Source organism: Ambystoma mexicanum, chromosome 2q (assembly GCF_040938575.1).
Source record: "Ambystoma mexicanum isolate Mex_15411 chromosome 2q, UKY_AmexF1_1, whole genome shotgun sequence".
In the NCBI taxonomy this organism is placed as follows: domain Eukaryota; kingdom Metazoa; phylum Chordata; class Amphibia; order Caudata; family Ambystomatidae; genus Ambystoma; species Ambystoma mexicanum.
In genome coordinates, this window is record NC_090924.1 from 540,860,618 (window position 1) to 540,878,556 (window position 17,939).

Genomic DNA, 17,939 nt, shown 5'->3' on the forward strand with positions numbered 1-17,939 from the left:
TTCAGCTAAATGGCATGTATAGGTTGCTTACATTTCGATTTTCTCATTTTCCAAACTAAGAAGTCACACTACCAGCTACACCTCCTCAGCGGTATCCTTCCTTTCCTCTCCTTCCCCCAGAAGCTCACTGTCTCCAGAGCCCTGGTTCTCTCGAAGCTGGACTACTGTAACAGCCTCCATCTAAATGTTCCTGCCTCTACTCTCCGCCCTTTGCAACTCATCCAGAACAGGACTGCGAGACTTGTCCTTGGCCTCAAACCCAGGGACTGTATCTCTCCAGGACTGAAATCGCTACACTGGCTCCCAGTGGCCGCGAGGATTAAGTTCAAAACCCTCTGCATTGTCCACACGGCCTTCTGAGGCCTTGGGCCAAAATACCTTCAACTCTCTCTTCCGAAATATCTTCCTTCTCGAGCTCTTCGCTCATCCACCTCCAACTACCTCAGGGTCAGCCGCTTCTCCAAGCAACGAGCTGGGGGTAGATCTCTCTCCGCAGCAGGTGCCTCCCTCTGGAACAGCCTTCCTGCCTCCCTGAAACTTGAGGAGAACCATCTCCTGTTCCGGAAGCACCTCAAAACCTTCCTCTTTGCCTCAGCTTTCTCTCCCTCTCTCCCCTGCTAAAATCACTGAACTTGCACTGAATCTGCAACTGGCCACTCACCAATCTCGGTCCTTGGCCCTGCCACTCTTCCCTGCACTGCCTACCTGCCCTACGGGACTGTCTCTGTATCCTTCAGCCCCTTCTCCCGGCACTTACCTTGCACTTGCCACCAGCTAGCCCTATTATTTATCTTGTATTCTACTAACCATGTACTGCACTCTCCTTGCACTTGCCACCAGCTGGCCCTATTACTTATCTTGTATTCTACTAACCATGTACTGCACTTCCCCTCTCCCCTTCCCCTTTTCCCAGTCCCCCTACCCTTGCACTTGCGCAATCTGAATGACACCTGGCCTAGTAGGATCGTTGTCTGTTCTCCCCTTGTCCCCCCGCCTCGTCGCGCCTTGAAACACTTGTGTATAGGCGCGTTACAAATGCCATATCATATCAGATGCAGATCAACTGGGTGACAAGGATGTTGATCCCGAATTTCTCCCAAAGTTGATATGCTCCCACCAAACAAAAAGACAAGGGAAATTGCTCACTGCAGTAGAATGAGTAACCGGTATTGGCAAATCCAACCGTTTTATATTGGGGGGTGTCTGTGTTTATGCGAACAATAGTAACCAGTGACATTTGAAAGTGTGTGCCTCATGGACATTCCTTGATGAAGTTGTATTCTTGAATTCCACGGGTTTGCAACCTTTGGGTCGCCAGATCTTTTAGACTCCAACTCCCACCCGCCCCTTAGCCAATAACGACAATGGTGAGGATTCATGGGAGGCATATAGTCCAAAACATCTGGAGTGCCGTAGGTTGCATACCCCTGTTGCAGTAAAGCATTCAGTATTTATTCAGAAATTCAACTCCATAAAAGCCTACAGACAGATAATAATTGTAATAATAATCCAAAATAGACACTTAAAACAGTCATATTAGGCAGCCATCAAAACAATTATAAAAAAACAGACAACTAATCCATTCAGATAGGACTAAAGTTCCCGAAGTTTGTCTAGCGGGAGGTTTTAAAATAACTTCTGCACTCTGTGTAGTAGATGCTCCCTTTGTCTCAATGATCAACTCAACTACTATAGAACAGCAAAATCCCCTACTGTGTTTTCGGTAGCTTGAAAGAGGCAACGGCTCTGATTTAACCACGCTCCTAACTGTAGGGTTGGCTTCAAACAGGGCGCTTCCCAATCTTGGATGGATGGGGCAGTGTAACATGAAGTCAGTTACCGTTTCCACTGCCCCCTGTTCGCATTGGGACAGGCAATCAGGTCCTTCGGTCCTTCTAGGTTCAGCCTGTCAGTGCCAAAATGGGTACCTTCCCCAGTCTTGTACTTGATAGCAATGACCTAACCCCTCCATTGACAGCCCATGACATATAAGGTTCCTCCAAGTTCTTCATCTATTTGATTCTAACATACACACAAATTGGACTCCATCCCTCCCTTTCTTGACACATTTATTCTGTTCCCAGAACAGTCCTTCAGTTTTTGGACTGCGCCTTTTGTGTCAGACTTGGAGTACAACCAATAGAATTGCAGATTCTGGCTCGTCGGGGGCGGAATAATGAGACCATAGCTCTTGCACATTCATCCTCCTTTGTGCAAGTGCGAGAATTAATTTCAAGATGGCGTGAGATTCTTCACTGGCTAAGCCCATAGAGGCAAGCACAATGGGGGCGCTGCAAACATACCAGAAGGTTGCCGAAGTAAAGCAATAAACCAATCATGTTGTAAGAAGGATAATATGAGACACATGAAGCCCATTAGTCAAAACATGACATTAGAGATGGCCCCTAGTTAAGAGAGGTAGGCTGGCAACATAATTTGGGCTGTTGCAGAGAGTGGCGGGGTGGAGCAGTTAGAATAAGGGCGAGAAGGAGGTGGCGAAGAGGAGACGCTGGAGAGAGGTGGTGTAAAAGGAGGGAAGGGGAAAGAAGAGGCTGGACAGAGGAGGTAAATGGGGAACAGTTGGGAAAAGGAGGTGAAGGCAGAGGAAAGGGAAGGTGAAGCTAGGGAGGGCAAGGACAGACTGCAGTGGGGAGGTTATGGCAGAAAGACCTACCGGAGATGGAAGAAAGACAACTAGGCATTAGAACGTTGCAACACATTGAGGCGGTAGAGGAGGGTTCGGGGAATGTGGGGTGAATGCAAGACCCGAAATCTGGTAGGTGACAGGGTTGCACCAGCCCAATATGCAGGAAAATCTATGTGGCTTATGATGTGTGGTTGGATGTTTTGGGGACCTACCTCTCCATCCCTTCCTGCAGACGCAGCCTGTGACCAGCCAACCTAAATGGCCAGCTTCCTCATGGTGTTTTTGGGGTCTGCCTGTTGGAATCTCACCACCACTGCAGCAGACATTGCAGCCTTGGATTGCAAGACTGTAGTGGTACTGGGGACCCAGCTGGAGGGATCTCCTATGAGTCAAGGACAAGTTACAGAATACTGGAGTCAGCTGATCCAGGAGCGGAACAGGAAGTACAGCCAGCCAGATAGAGGCCCCTATTGTGAGTGACTGGGAATAGATGCCTAAAATCCCAGGGAACCAGGACAGGGACTTCTGGTGCCAAACCAGAGGCATGTTTTCTTTTTCGGGATCAGATTCTTGAGTCAACCGAGGGATTTGTTTGTTTTGTGAAACTATAGATTCATTGGCTTGGACATCAAAGCCGTGGGAAACTGAATCAACAAACTTTGGGTATTCCGCCCCACACCTCAACTGTTATATTAGGAAGCAAGTGCTGGTGGAGACAGTTTATACTGTGCTGGCATGAACTGGGGGAGGAGAGGGAAGGTATCACATATCCTGATATAGAGACTCGGTATAGGAGCCTCCCACTCTATCAACTCCAGAGCCACAGACTGTGGTTATATCCCAGGGGAAGGATCTGGGAATTTAGTTGTTCAAACATACATAATTAATCAGTGGGTGCATCATAATTGATGGTTGCTTTCATGTTTATGCAGTACTTGAATACCACAAAGGTTGCCTTTTGTCTCGGTGGTCCGGCGTAATATTGCTGGGGTTAAGAGAGACACGGCTGATCCTAAAATGTAATCGCACTCCTCACAAATACAGAGAAGCTATTGGGATGTGTTTAATATATTTAATCCGTAGTTTGAAAGGTTTCAAAAAAACACAATAAAACCCCCAATATTATGATGCCATTCATATGCTTACATAATCGACCTTAATTGACATAAATTCTTGATCAGTACTTTCTTGAACAATAATCAATGACAAAGGTCTCAAGAAAAAATATTGTGATGCCATTCACTTAGTACAAAATCAACCCTGGTTAACACATTTCTGTGATCAGTACTTGCACACAGAATGTCAACCGTGTTAGAGTTACAACAGATTCTTGTAAAATAGTCCACACGTGTTTCGCCAAGTCTAACTATCTCGCAGTTGGATCTAGTGAGCTTCTTCAAGGTAATGTTAACCTTGCACTTGTTTGCAACGTCTGCATAAAGACAAAAACATTTATAGTACGATATTCCAGGAGTCAGCTCCAAAAACCAAAGTGTGTCTGTGACATTATTTTTATTTTAACTAGTGACTTGATCCTTTCTAACAACCTGTTTACTATTCATTGGGCTGCATGCATTTTAATGGGAATTGTAGACATATCTTCCACATGTTCATCTAAAGTTTCCAATTACATTTATTTTTGTGTACACAAATTTGCTTAAAATATGCATGTGTGTGATATGCAGACTGGGCATATCTCAGCACACTCATTTTCTATGCATAACACGGACTCTGTCTCGTGCACACCTTAGGCTCACCCATACTGTCTGTATCTATATTCAAATACTATAAGGTGCAACATTATAAACCCCTAAAAGTACCTTCTCAATTTATTTTTCGTTTCAAGGCTTGTATTATCCTGCCGGAAGAACTTTCCCTTATGTGTCTGCTTTTCCATAATCAAGGTCACAAATCTGTAAGTATATGCCCAACATAACCCTACCCCGCATGATGCGATTTTATCTCTAAACTGTCCTCCTCTCATGATATTACATCCAAACTGTCCTCTCTGCACATCTTAAGGCTAAATACTTTTTAGCACCTACCTGTAGATCCGTGACCAAACTCAAAAGTGCAGCAAAATGTTTCCGTGCTGCATTGCTTTCTGATTTACGGGTGCCATTTTGGGTCCGTTTATGTACATCTTTAGAAGTCTAATCTGGTGGCCATTTTGGAATGGTCCTTAGAACTTACTTGCACTCAGTAATTGTGCAATGTCTCACAACATCACCCCATGACGGGATGCATCCTATCATAAATACCCACTTGTCATGTGCAATATTTCTCTCATTCGTGACCACAAGTGCTCAATTTGGTACGTTTTATTATGTATATAATTTGTCTAAGATTATGTCAAAGAGGGTATAATGATACTGTTATAACACGCTTTTTGTACTTAAGATTAGTGTATTTAACTCAGGAGGTGCTGCCCTTGTGAGGAACCTGTGTTTAAAATGTTTAAATTGATCTTAAAATGTAACTTGTAAGGGCAGATTGGGCATATGCAGATTTATTAAGCCACGAAGAGGGTTGCTTACCGGGTAAGCACCCATGTCTTAGATGGTCTACAAACCTTGAGAAGGCCACCTGTGACAGAAAGGTTCAGATTGTTTTGCTGCTGCAACTTAGAAAGTTTTGCTTCTCATTACAAATTGGTGAACACTTCGTTCTAACCCTTGTGCAGAATTTTAATTTGTCATCTGATGGTGTATCAAGTGAGCCCATTAATGATGAGTCTAGGGCCCACCCTATATATGGTGATGCAGTCATGATGCAGCACCAGGCACACAATGTGATGCATTTGTAACATTCTCTGGGTCATTCGTGTTATAATTGTGTGCGTACCTGTATTTTAATGGCAATAACTGCTGATGGTGTTGGCGTCGGAGCATAAGATGATAATGCCTGATACATGATAGTAATACCTGCTATATGGGGGGTCTTATGATTTGAGACCTAGAAACATGATGGCAGTGTCTGACAAATGGCTACGTAATTTCCACAAAAAAGCCCAAACTGTTGGCATTGCTAGTGGTTGTTCTTTCCACCATACCTATGTGCAAAAAAGCTCATAACATGACACTGGAGGCTGCATGTCTGTAAAGCTGGGATTCCCATTTGGAGAAGGAAGAGGAGGACACACCTCAGAGCAGGATGCAGAATAAGGCAGCAGTGCTGACGAGTACCATATCAGCACAGAACGTACATTTGTTCTTCAGAAAGATAATGGTATATGGGCACAAATTCAGAGAGTCTTTCCGGTTATTTATGTTTATTTTACTGCTCCATAGTGAACTAAAAATCGGGGAGAATCAGGCATACAGGCCAGAGGCTGGGACAGGCTCTCCAGCAAGGAAACAAATGCATGATTGAGCTTTGTGCACAACACTTGAAGCCGGGGGCGCATGTTACATCACATTTGAAAAGTTCCCAACTTACCTTTTCCAGTTCATCCACAAACTTCTCATGATAAGCGTTGTCTCCTCCGCGGGATGTGAGAAAATGCTGACCTTTGTCCTTTCCAATGACTTCTCCAGTGTAGAGGTTCTTAAATATGCTGGTGAGTAAATGAGAAATGTCCTGATAGGAAATAAAAGATGCACATAATTGAGTGACTTTGCAGAAGTCATCATTTACCAATGCCTTCAAGAAATAGTTGGCATGTTAGACTGAGAGGTGACACACAATAGGTTTGCTTGGCCACAATGTAATTTTGAGCTGTGATGGCATCATGAAGCAAGGCACAGACAACAGACTTAAAGTTCAAACAAAAGGTATTAGCTTAAACCTTAGGATGGTTGAAAGCCTAACTTGCCCTATACTAAGGTGGGATTTCCCTACCTGAACAAAACTAAGGAAAGTCAGAGAAAGAGTTCAACTTAAAAGTCTGTGTGTGTCCAAACCCTATTTGCCCTCACAGCTAACGCTAACCAATATGTTGGGATGTTACTAACAAAATAAACAGGGGTTTACAGATATCAACATCTTATGCCCTGCAACCAATTTCCATATGCTTCTAGGTATATTGCGTGTCTTTAAAATGAGTTAAATAGTGCACAGTAAACTGAATTGTTTCTTTATCAGTAGAATAGTTAAGTGGGTAGTTAAAGTAGGTCCTTTAAGGATACTTTCTTGTATATCAGGAAGTTGAAAGAAAAGACGATGCAAATGGAAACCATGGCAACTCTGGTACACATTGGGTTGACGAGACAGCATCTCGCGCTCGGCCAGAGAGCCGACGTGTAGGGACAGGAGATTAGACCTGAGAGGTAAGCAGCAGCAAAGGAATGATGCGCAGACACAGGAGGACTGTTTCATATCCCCTACAGGGGATAGGTCAGGCATTTTGTAACAGGTTCATTCAAAGAATGGAAAGAATGGTTGCAACCAGGTTAAATATGGTAGCGTTCATGAAATGAGGAGACTGTTTTTTTTTAATACATGAAACAATTGATGCAACAGGCTTATCTGAATGATGAGAAATAATTTGTTGCAGGTCGGAGTAAACCCGAGAATTTTGCAGTGAATGACTGGAAAAGGGAGGACATACATGTATGCTAAGATAACTATGCTTATATATTTCAAGTTGTAAAAAGGAGGGAATGAAGGTTCTAATATAAAGTATGGAATCAAGGGATGGCTTTACCAATGTAAATGACTATAGCAGATTGACTTTGAATATAGTGTGGAATGAGTTAAAAAAGAAAAAACGGAGAGGGTTAATAGGAGACGTTGAATGTGAGGAATCATGGAATTGGAAGGCCAGATTTTGCTTTAATGGACTGAGCCGATTGAAGAATACCAAAGGAATATCTGTTTGTAATGATGGGTAATATGCTTTTTAAAAGAGACATCATCTTGATTTACTTGAAAACGAAAATGTACAAGGCTTATTCCTGTAACGCTCACCTGATTCCCGCAGAGGCGCCGGTCTTGACTGGGTGAATGCCGTATCTTCAAAGGTGATGTGTAACACACGGTTGGCTCTTTGGGCTGGACCTCTGTGCACTGTATGTCTGACTCGAAGAGTAAGATGTCTGCAGATAGAAAATATGGGATTAATGAACTGGGGTTATTGGGTGCCTCTCTCCTCTTCCCTTTCTCTTTTCCTGTAGAACTTCAAAGGTTAACGCCCTCACCTTAGGTAAGTGAACGCCGAGCTCTCCATCTGCCTCGGGGCAGGGTGCCATAACCAGTTTCTTCACTGGATAAGGGTGCAGGCCTCTTGACCTCAGAGGACTGCTGTCCGTCGTTAACTGCACGAACGGTAAGTTCTGGGCACTTCAAATGTCTTAAAAGTCTTTTGTAATGATATCTCTTGTTTTGCAGGGTTCCGGCGATGGCGGATGGCGGGCTGGTGAGAGTTGAGGATTGAACCCGCGTGAGGAATAGAAGCGCCTGGAAGCACGTAAGTAAGCGCTTGTAGCCTGCTTCACGATGCGCACTAACTGTCCCTTTTATCTTGCAGAAGGGTGCTGGAATACCCACTGGATTCGGCGTCGGAAGGAGTAATGGCACGTGAGTAATAAAGTTGCCCAATGTCTTTAAACGCACCTTCTTTTGTCTTTCAGATGCGGGATGCAGCGCCGAAGGCCTCCGGAGCGTGCGAAGAGTAGGTAAGCCTTTGTCTTTCAGATGCCGGAATGCAGTGCGAGGCGTTGGTGACAGCGTATGGACCAGGTAAGAGATGCGCTGCCACTGAAGACCGTAGTGCTAACCTGTTCTTTCTTTGTCTTTACAGGTGCTGCTGAAGACTGGATTCCAGGATGGTAAGCCTTTGTTCCCTTAGGCCCAGGATCAGAAGCAGAAGACACGATGAGCGTTCTGCTGCAGAGAATGCAGAATAACACAAAGCAAGATTCATCCATCGGGTGTGGTTTAAATAGCCTCCTGTAGTGCTTAGGTGTCTCCTTCCACAGCCACGCCTAGGTAAGAAAAGAGTTCCTGCTTTCCAGAAGAGTTCCAGTGTTCTGAACCTAGGGAGTGGCTCTTGCCCCACCCAACAGGAAAAGTAGTCCCAAACAGAAGAGGATCAGGGGTTCAACTGGCAGGTAAGTAAGCAGCATGGTCTGCTGCAGGTAAGTCCACCCAAGCATTATGAGCCCGGCGCTTCCAGCGCTGGGACTGGGCATCTTTCTGAGCCTCGTGCCACTGGCGCCAGGACAGGGTCCAAAAGGTCCCAATTGGGACTGGCTGGCACTCGGAACCGGGGTTATGGGTCTGCTTCCAAGGGAGTCGGGCAAGTCCTGATCTTTTGGAAGCAGAGATCATGACAATTCCTTATTCTTTTGTGTTCTTTTCTCTGTTCGTCAATATTACTTTATTTGACCCGAACACTCCTCCACTTCACCACTCCCTCACCTCTGTCATAATTTAAATGTACATAACATATTTCTTATCATTTTTTTTTCTTTTCAATGAAGCAATGCACATTATTGAAAAAATAAATGCCCAGATTGGCGGGAGTGAAAGATTTGATTACAATAATCAATTCAACCCTGGATCTAATTTGTAGTGCAGTTTTCTTGTGAGGGATAACTCTTTCAACAAAATAAACAGTGCTCAACTCAAAGTCTGAGCTTCTTCCAGCTCTCAGCTTTCTTTCAGCTTCCCTTCCCCGAGTGCAAGAAAGCTCCACAAAAAGTCTCAAGATTACCTTCTTCACATTCAAGGCAACACAGTTCAAAATAGTAATTGGGGTTCCCCTTCCCCAAGTAGCATCTTTCACAAAATTAATGGGTTTTGAGGCTTGGCCCTCAAGACAACATGTACAGTTCCTCAAGTCTCCTGGTGCCCTTCCCCAAGACTTCAACTCCGCCAGATCTATTTTAGTCTTTCAATAAGTACAACAAAATTCAAGGTGAACTCGATTCTCCTTCTGGTTGACTTTCACCAGTTTATTCACATATTTCTCCTTGGTTTGCTTCACAACTCATTCAGGTATCACTGGTCTAGGCGCAGTTGTCAGACCACACGATCCACCCATCACATGTCCCGCAACCAGGATCACTCTTCTTTGGCTTCCCCTTGTCAACCTCCTAATTCTGCCGTCATGTGTCACACACCTCTCGCCAGTCTGTAGCCTTGCTGCATTGCATTCATTCATAAACGTTCAACTTGGTGGGGTGGTTTTATTCCTGTCCCACCTTCTGTGGCACCCTTTCACACTAATGCCCTTTCCCAGTAGTTTATTCAGAGGGGCACTTTAATTGTGCTTCAAGGTTTGCTTCGTTCATAACGTTTTTAGTGCGTTCAATATTCAATGTATCCAATTTCAGGATTTCATTCAGTTCGGTATTCAATATATTTCTATTATGTTTAATTTCGCCTTTTCATTCAGTTCGGTGTTCCGAAGGCTCAATTAGAGGTTTCCATTCAGTTCAGTAATTACGATGCATCAGTTATGTTCAATTGTAAGCTGTCATGCATTTCGGTATTTATAATGCATTCGTAATATGTAATTTCAGGTTTCGGTATTCAATAGGCATATTGTGTACTTGTTTCAAAGACCATTACCAATTCCGGTCTGTTCCGAGCGCCCCTGGGCCCAAGTTTTCCCTCTGACACTCATCGGCTGATAGCAGCTCCCTCTGATGGCCTTCACAGCTCCTCTTTGTTCGCGGGGCCGGTGGACCTTCTGTTGCAAGCCCATGTTTGCCTTCCAGGCAGTCTTCCCTTCACGCTGGCACTCAGAGAGGCCTCTCTCTGGACGCAGATGGTGTCCTCTCTCTCCTGGCTTCTCCCATAGCTCCTGCTGCTTGCGCAACACACTGGAGGCTCCCACACCTGTGCCACAACCAACGTTCTCTCTAATTATTTCTCTACAAGTGCGGAACTGGTTGCCTTTCCTGCGCACTTTACTTTCCATGTGTGCAACTGACTAACGAGGTAAACCACTTTGCGAGCATACGTAGTTAATGAGTTACCATCTCTGAAGAGTTTGGAAAGGAATTTCCCCTTCCCAACCACTGCAATTCTTTACAAATCTGTTTACAAGGTGCATCTTAAAGCTCCTTTTCCAAACACATATTGTATATGTAATTATAAAGAGAACCTAACCAGTTCAAGATCTCAAGATCTGCCACAGTAGCTAGCAAATGTACTCCTGAGTAGAGAAAAATGTGTTCTTTATGCCACTGGAAAAACACTCATGTGTATTACAAAAAACAAATATCGCTTTTCATAACTGATGTGGCTGTCAAAAAATCAGACCAGATACAATATTTGCAGATGGAAAAATGGCAAACAAAAGGAATGGGACAATAAAACATGCCAGTAGAAGTTCATATGCCACTTTAATGAAGTAATTCAAGGGCCAAGAGAACATGTCTCTCATAAATTGTGTAAGGACGATAATTGCATCAGAATAACTGCATCACTTAACATGATGATCAAAATTCCCTGGCTTCTGATTACTATCCACATTACGTTGTCATGTGAGTTGTGACAACACTTACTCTAGACTATCAATGTTTACTCCCTAAAAACAGAAAAATGTGCCCAACAAAAACGGGAAACCATGGACACATATTAGCCAACCCCCGGCTTCTGCCCACAAAGCTCCACTGATATCTTTTCAAATCAGTGACCAGCATAGCAGCAGCATAGGAAGGAACTCTAATAATATTTCTGCCCAATCTCAAGATGCATTTTACCGGGAAATAATTTTTTTAATAAGCAACCTAGTTGGCAAAGCTAGTTACTTTTTGACTCCCTGAAAAATAATTTCACTCCAAGTAGGAAGTAAATTCTTATCGGAGCCTTGCTTGTTACCCTGACATAGGAAGCAAAATTACAGGGCGGCACATATTACTTACTTCCTACAGTTTGGCCCACCCTTCCTCACCACAACCTAGATACAAATTGAAAAAGAGCCTTACTGAGGTTTCTTATGCAGCTCGGTTGATGAAAATCACATATATATGCCATTTAGGTTAATAGCATCAATGCTCAGAGGTACAACAGCTTGAGTGCCTTCTTCTGTAACTAGGGACCCCGCTGTAATTCATTTGTATCAGTTAAAAAAGATCCAGGGGGATACTAGAGTCAACATGTTTATATTGAAATGTCCTCAGCAGCTGAGCATAGAAATACACAGAAGGTGCAGTTCTATAGACTGTTACTATAGTTTCCTATCCTTTAGCAAACAAACACAATTCCTTTACTATACTGTACCGTACTATCGAAACAACTGACTTGGTTTTCAAAAGTTACTGATTTGCTCATCACCCCCAAGGAGTGTTCTCCTGTGCCCTTCCAGTTGTACCACTCTCCGGCTCCTGTGGTAGCCTCCAATTCTAGTTGACAGGGCACTATAAAAGGTGAGGGATTGCAGCAGTAAAACACTCACTGGGATATTTGCAGACCCATAATACTTTGTAATTAAAACATATTTCGTGCCTCACCATGAAATATGCATTTTAAGAAAGATTCATGAATCTGCATGTACACTATTATTTTGCAGTGCATACAAGATTGTTTGCAACTTATCCCACCCTTATATAGTTGGGTAGGATTTATACCACTGATGAGTGAAACCATTTTTGCACAGAAGCGAGTTACATTATAATTTGTTGAGGTGTATGCCCAACACAACTCTGAACACTTGGAAATGATGCAGATTGTGTGAAAAGCATTCTACTGTCTGAATATCTGTTAGTACTATCGGGGTTATCCATACCCATTATCCCTTGCAGGCCAAGTAAATATTGCAATTTTACTCTCCACCTATAGGGTAATGTTAGCAATGCTAAAGTAGGAGATGCTGAGCATAACATTTGTCTACTCAAAATCCATAGATAGAAAATGTATATTTCAGTTAGTTTTATAATGCATCAGCTTGCAAGGGGACACCTTCAAAGCTCTTGCGTGACATATGTTCCAAGAATAGAAATCATAGGATGAGGTTAGACATCCATGTAGCCTGCTTACTTACAGTCAGTATCCTATATTTAAGATGATATTTGGTTACATGGTGTGGGTGACACTTTCATTATTATTATTATTATTATTATTATTATTATTATTATTATTATTATTAGGGTATTTATTGAGCACGGACCTAGCTTTGGTTAGCAACGGAGTGCTTTACAATCACAGTAAGGGAAGCAGAGAAAAAGGGAATGGGAGCTAATGGGAGGGCAATTTGCAGCAAGGTATCTACAAGCAACCAGGGTAGGAGGCAGTGGGCTGCAGATCACAGTCTCAGTACGGCGGGAAAGCAGGATGTGTGAACCTATGTGTTACAGAAGAGCCATTCCTTGAAAGGGAAGAATTTCAAAAAAGGTAGCAGGCGCTCCTCTCCAGAAAGGACATGGCATGATAACCTGTTCTGAGATGAGAGTCTGCAGCACACGCTTTTTGCTCACTGTACCTTTCACAGATGGGAAATATCCATTTGCAGATCAGTCTTTGTCCCGTCCACATGGGCAGTACAGCACCGAAATGCTACGGCAATTCCTCTCTGAACAAGAGTACCAACAGCAACCCCATACACGTGTTTCAGCCTTGTTGGGCCTCATCAGTGAGGTGAAGCTGTGCCTCTCTGAGCTCTCTCTCCTTCTCTGACCCTCATTTTATATGCCTGCAACCAGTTAACAGGTTGCAGGAGTGTGTATTCACTTGGGTTTGCCTAACCATGATTAAAAGGGACATGCCTGACTCTGTGCAGGCATCTTCTTCGTCCCAGTACCAAAGTGGTAAAAGGAAGGTATAGTGTGTACTACTCTCAATCTCCTCTTATTCGTCTCAGTATTTTTAACTGTCAAATGTGGGGAAATGATGGGAGCAGTCTTGCAGTAGCCCATGAAGGTCGGGGGAGGATCGGTTCGGTCATTAGGGGGATACTATGTCTCAGCCGAGGATATCTTTCTTTTTCTTACCTTCTTTCTGCATCAGAGGTTTATTGTTTTTCCTGATGCTATCTTGGCCAAAGGAAATGGAATAACATCCCACAAACGCTTCAGGACTAGAGGTTCATTGTGAAATAGAGAGGGGTTCATTGTGGAATGGAGAGGGGAAGTACTGCGTCTCCCTCATGCTTGCCCTCTCCCATCAACCCAGGTGATCCTCCATCACTTCTCCACCGACAAGGTCGGGATCCAAGAGGGATGGCCTTTCCCTTGCCACCTGAGAAGGGGATCCAAGGGAAGTAGATGTGAGGAAGCGGTCAGGATCTCACAGAGCATATTGGTGAACAAAATGTACGGATGTACATAGGCGAATTTGGGACATGATTCGGGAATGTCACCCAAAATTGGTCATCTGAGCAAGATGGAGGTATGAATGTCCACCCTTAACTCTGCATTAATGATAGCTGGATAGAGATAGAGATACTTCTAGAAGGTTCTAGTATGCAATGAATACATGCATTACAGAGGTGCAATTCACTAGTTTATAAATCCTACATTTTGTCTGCCACGAGTCATAAAGTCCATCTGTAATGAAGCTCCATTAACAAGACTGTTTCCACAATTCTATGGCGGTTCTGCAGTTCTACAGAGGTCCATTTCCCCGATTTGAACAGCAGTCAACCTGTGTTACTGGTAACAAGGAAATCGACTAGTGTCAAAATAAACTTCGGGGGGGGCACTCGCGAGTATCTGAGCAACGTAGACACAGATCTGTGCTGCTCTACACAGAGCCTTGAATTATCCTTATTTTATCCTGTTATGCCACCCATATTGCATTCCTACAACATTCAAAGGGGTTCGGAAACCTGACTGAACCAGAGGAACCGCTCTGACCAACGACATCACTGAGGAGGCAGTCTTTTTGGCTATCCTGCTTAGGCAGGGCTGTGGTGTGGAATGACAGTCCTAGGCTGTATTGTAAAACAACAGGCATAACATGGTGGAGGGGCTGAGACCCTTCTGCCCACGTTCTGCCTTAGCGAGAAGGCGCAGGAAGAGGAAGTGGGGCCATAAAGCATGGCACCTATATGGAGTACCTGCGCAGGGGGAGCGGCCTCTTTGCACGTTTGCTGCCCCTGAGCAGGATCATCTTTGTCTCATCATAGGCTCATCGTCTGAGCAGCAGTTTGGCGAGCTTACCTTAGGGGCATTCCATCGACCCTGTCTGCAGGTGGATCGTGCAGAAGTCCATTCTGGCACAATGGTTTGTCGGAGCTTGTGTGTGCCGAGTGTCAGGAAGCAGGAGCAGACACGGACCCATCGGCATAGACAAAGAGAAGAGGGCCACGTGGGTCCCAGCAGAACCCAGTGCATGGTCGCTGGCTGTGATTGCATGGTGGTGGTCGCATCATCCTGGGAAGAGAGATAGGATCCGGTGAGTGCCGTGGCCTCATTGTGACTTTTCGAATTAACGGGAAAGAAGCTGGCCCAGCCCCAATGCCCTGTTAAGCACCGGGCACCCAAGAAGGGGGATCACCATTACTAAAAAAAGACACGCGACTGTGGAGGCCAAGTTGGCGCCCATCTTGGGGACGGCAACAAGAGAAAGCCACGGCGGCTCAGTTCTGTAATGGAAAATCGATTAGAGGAAATGACCCTCAAATTTGGTGGCTGCATGGCAGCCATTTTTTGGGGGGAACAAAGGCATTGTTACTGACAAGAGCCTATCGGAGGTGGCAGCTTACTCGTCACAGTACTGAAAGCAGAATAGGAGCACAAGAAGGGGAATTGCTGTGGTTGTGGCAGCACTGCACCTTGCATAAAGGACAAGGTGAAAACAGCAGTAAGCAGAGAGGAGCGCAGGTGCTGGGGGAGGCGAGTAGAGTGACGGCACTCTCTTCCACTTATCATTGAGGCATCTTGCTTGTTACAGTACTTTTATTTTTAAAAGAAGGAGCAGAAACTAGAACTCAAGGAACCGGATTGCCTTGTTTTTGGCAGCACTGCGCCTAGCAAAAAGAAAGAAAGAAAATCAGCAGGGAGCAACGCTGAGGGAAGGTGACTAGAGTGAATGCACTCACTGCTGCTTAACTCAGTGGCAGCAGCATTGCAGGGGCCCAGTAAAAGGGCGATGGAGTGAAGAAAGAGCAGAGTGACCCGGGCAAGCAGATGCTCTGAGCTAGGCATCAGCGAAAGGCACCAAAGAAATAAAGGAGAGAGAATGGAAAGTACCGAGGAGATGGCAGACCTATTGAGGAGAATCAGATCAGCCACAAGAGATGAAGGCATGGATTTGCTCATAGCGCAAGCAACAGCTAAGGAAGAGAAGGAGCAGAAAGGTGTGGTGGTGCTGGAAGACAGAGGGGGAAGATTTTGTCCCAGACATGCCACCAGAGAGTGGGCGGTCGCTGCCCAAGGAGAAGGAGAGCGAGACGATGGGAAGAGTATTATGAAGCGCCAGACAGGCTGGAGGCTGTGCTGAAAAGGAAAAGTGCAGAAAAAGAAAATGACCCTCCAGCAGCCAAGAGACCTCAAAGAGCAAAGAAGGCATCTGTGAAGGTCAGAAGAAGCGAATGTTGAGAGGCAATCATCAAAGCAGAGGCAGCAGATGAACGAACGCCAGAGCGAAGAAGCCGCTGGGCGCCTTACGGGCGGCAGCGGAGCGGGAAGTATTCGGTGAGAGAATTGCAAAAATAGCAGAAATGCATGTTGAAAGAGTGCTCAAAGGGTTGCATGAGAATTGGCATGTCGATAATGTAAATTCCTGCAGGTACAAACATGGGTTACAAGCAGGGACAAGTGTGGAAGGGAACGCAAAAATATCACTGGTAGTACAAAGGAGGCACCCTATTGGGGAAACGATAGAGCAACTTTGGGGAAGGGCGCACAGGCGAAGGACGCAGCGGCACGTAGTCAGTTGCCATAGGAAAGGTACGCAGTTCCTGAACAAAGCAGTGGAAACCACAGGAAAATGGATGTAGCCAGTCCTCCATCAGTGGGCTTTCCAGGAGAAGCATCGGGGCTCGAGAGGAGGGGCAACCAAGGGTTGGACAGGCAAGGAGACACGCTTGCTTCAGCAGTGGGGGAAATAAGGGACCCAGGGTGCACACCCATGGACACAAGGGCAGAGGGCCTAGTATGGCACGTACCCTTGGAAGTAAAAGAAAGGATATGGAGCAAGGTGTTTATTGACATGTTTACATTACTTGAGCTGGAGCAGGTCGAGTTGGTCGAATTGGCCACATTGAAAGAGGCCAAGTAGGAGAATGACAACAGGCTAAGCAGGAAAAGAGGGAGGAAGGGAAGGAACATTATGAACTGGCTTCAGGAGGTACACATCCATAGTGGTTAAGAAGTACCCAGGTGAAGCTGCTGTCCTAATAATGTACGAGCAGCACATCCACGGGGCATATGGGGTGGGGGGGTTGCTTGGCTCAAGTACGATGAGGGTTTCAAGTTAAAGATGCAAATGTTTCCCAATATGAACTGGGATGGCGAGCATGTGTCAGGGAACATTCCCAGGATGATATCCAGCAATGGGCACAAGAGTGCGTCATTGGGGGAGCAGTACCCGAACTGGAGGGGCAGAAGCTATCAGAGTAACGAAAGAGGAAGGCAGCCCTTTTAGGGTGGGGGTGGTGCCTGGTCCAGGGTTATCGGATTGGGGTAGGACACCACTTGCTGGAAATTTGGAAAAGGGACCTGTACTTGGGGAGCCAACTGCAAGTTCAGGCACGCATGCAACAAATGCAGCAGGGACCATACAGACGTCTGGTACTGAACTAAGGAGCAACAGGTCCACAAGCAGAGGGAGCAATCAAAGCAGAATGGTGGCGGTACCTATGCTGAGGGAAACGGCCCGAAGCTCGAGACTCATGACAGAGTAGCAGCCGAGACAAAGGTTTTCAAGATACCAAGCCACAATGTTCTCAGTGGGGTAGTCCCACAAAACTTGGAGTCCGCAGCCATTAAACCAAAGATTGTAGATTTAAAAATAAAAAAGGAGATAAAGCTAGGTAGGATAGAGTGGCCATTCAAAGTGCCCCATTGGAGGAATTTGTGGTTTCTCCACTAGGGGTGATCCCAAAGAAGGAAGAGGGGCAATTCAGATTAATTCACCATCTCTCATACCCTAAGGGAGCGTCTGTAAACAGTGGGCTAGAGCCAGACTAGTGTTCAGTGGGGTACACGTCCTTCAACAAGGCTCTCGACCTGGTGAAGGAAGCGGGAAGAGGATCTCTTTTGGCAAAGGTGGACATTGAGTCTGCATTATGACTTTTGCCAGTCCATCCTGAGAGCTTCAGATTGCTGGGCTGCAGTTTGAAGACAAGCTCCATTTTGATAAATGCGTGACACTACTTTGAGCTGTTCAGCACCTTCATGGAGTGGGCAGTGAGGAAAAGGGTTTAAGTGGCACACTACCTGTATAATTTTCTGTTTCT

General features: G+C 45.1%; 1 protein-coding gene across 2 annotated transcripts in view; it reads right to left on the minus strand.

Moving 5' to 3' along the window:
• DLEC1 (DLEC1 cilia and flagella associated protein) overlaps positions 1 to 17,939 on the minus strand; it is a 1,790,999-nt gene that overhangs the window by 1,634,447 nt on the left and 138,613 nt on the right. For both annotated transcript variants that reach the window (XM_069647686.1, XM_069647685.1), the window contains exon 3: positions 6,086 to 6,226. In XM_069647686.1, coding sequence (XP_069503787.1) covers positions 6,086 to 6,226 — 141 coding nt within the window. The remainder of the gene's footprint in view (positions 1 to 6,085; positions 6,227 to 17,939) is intronic.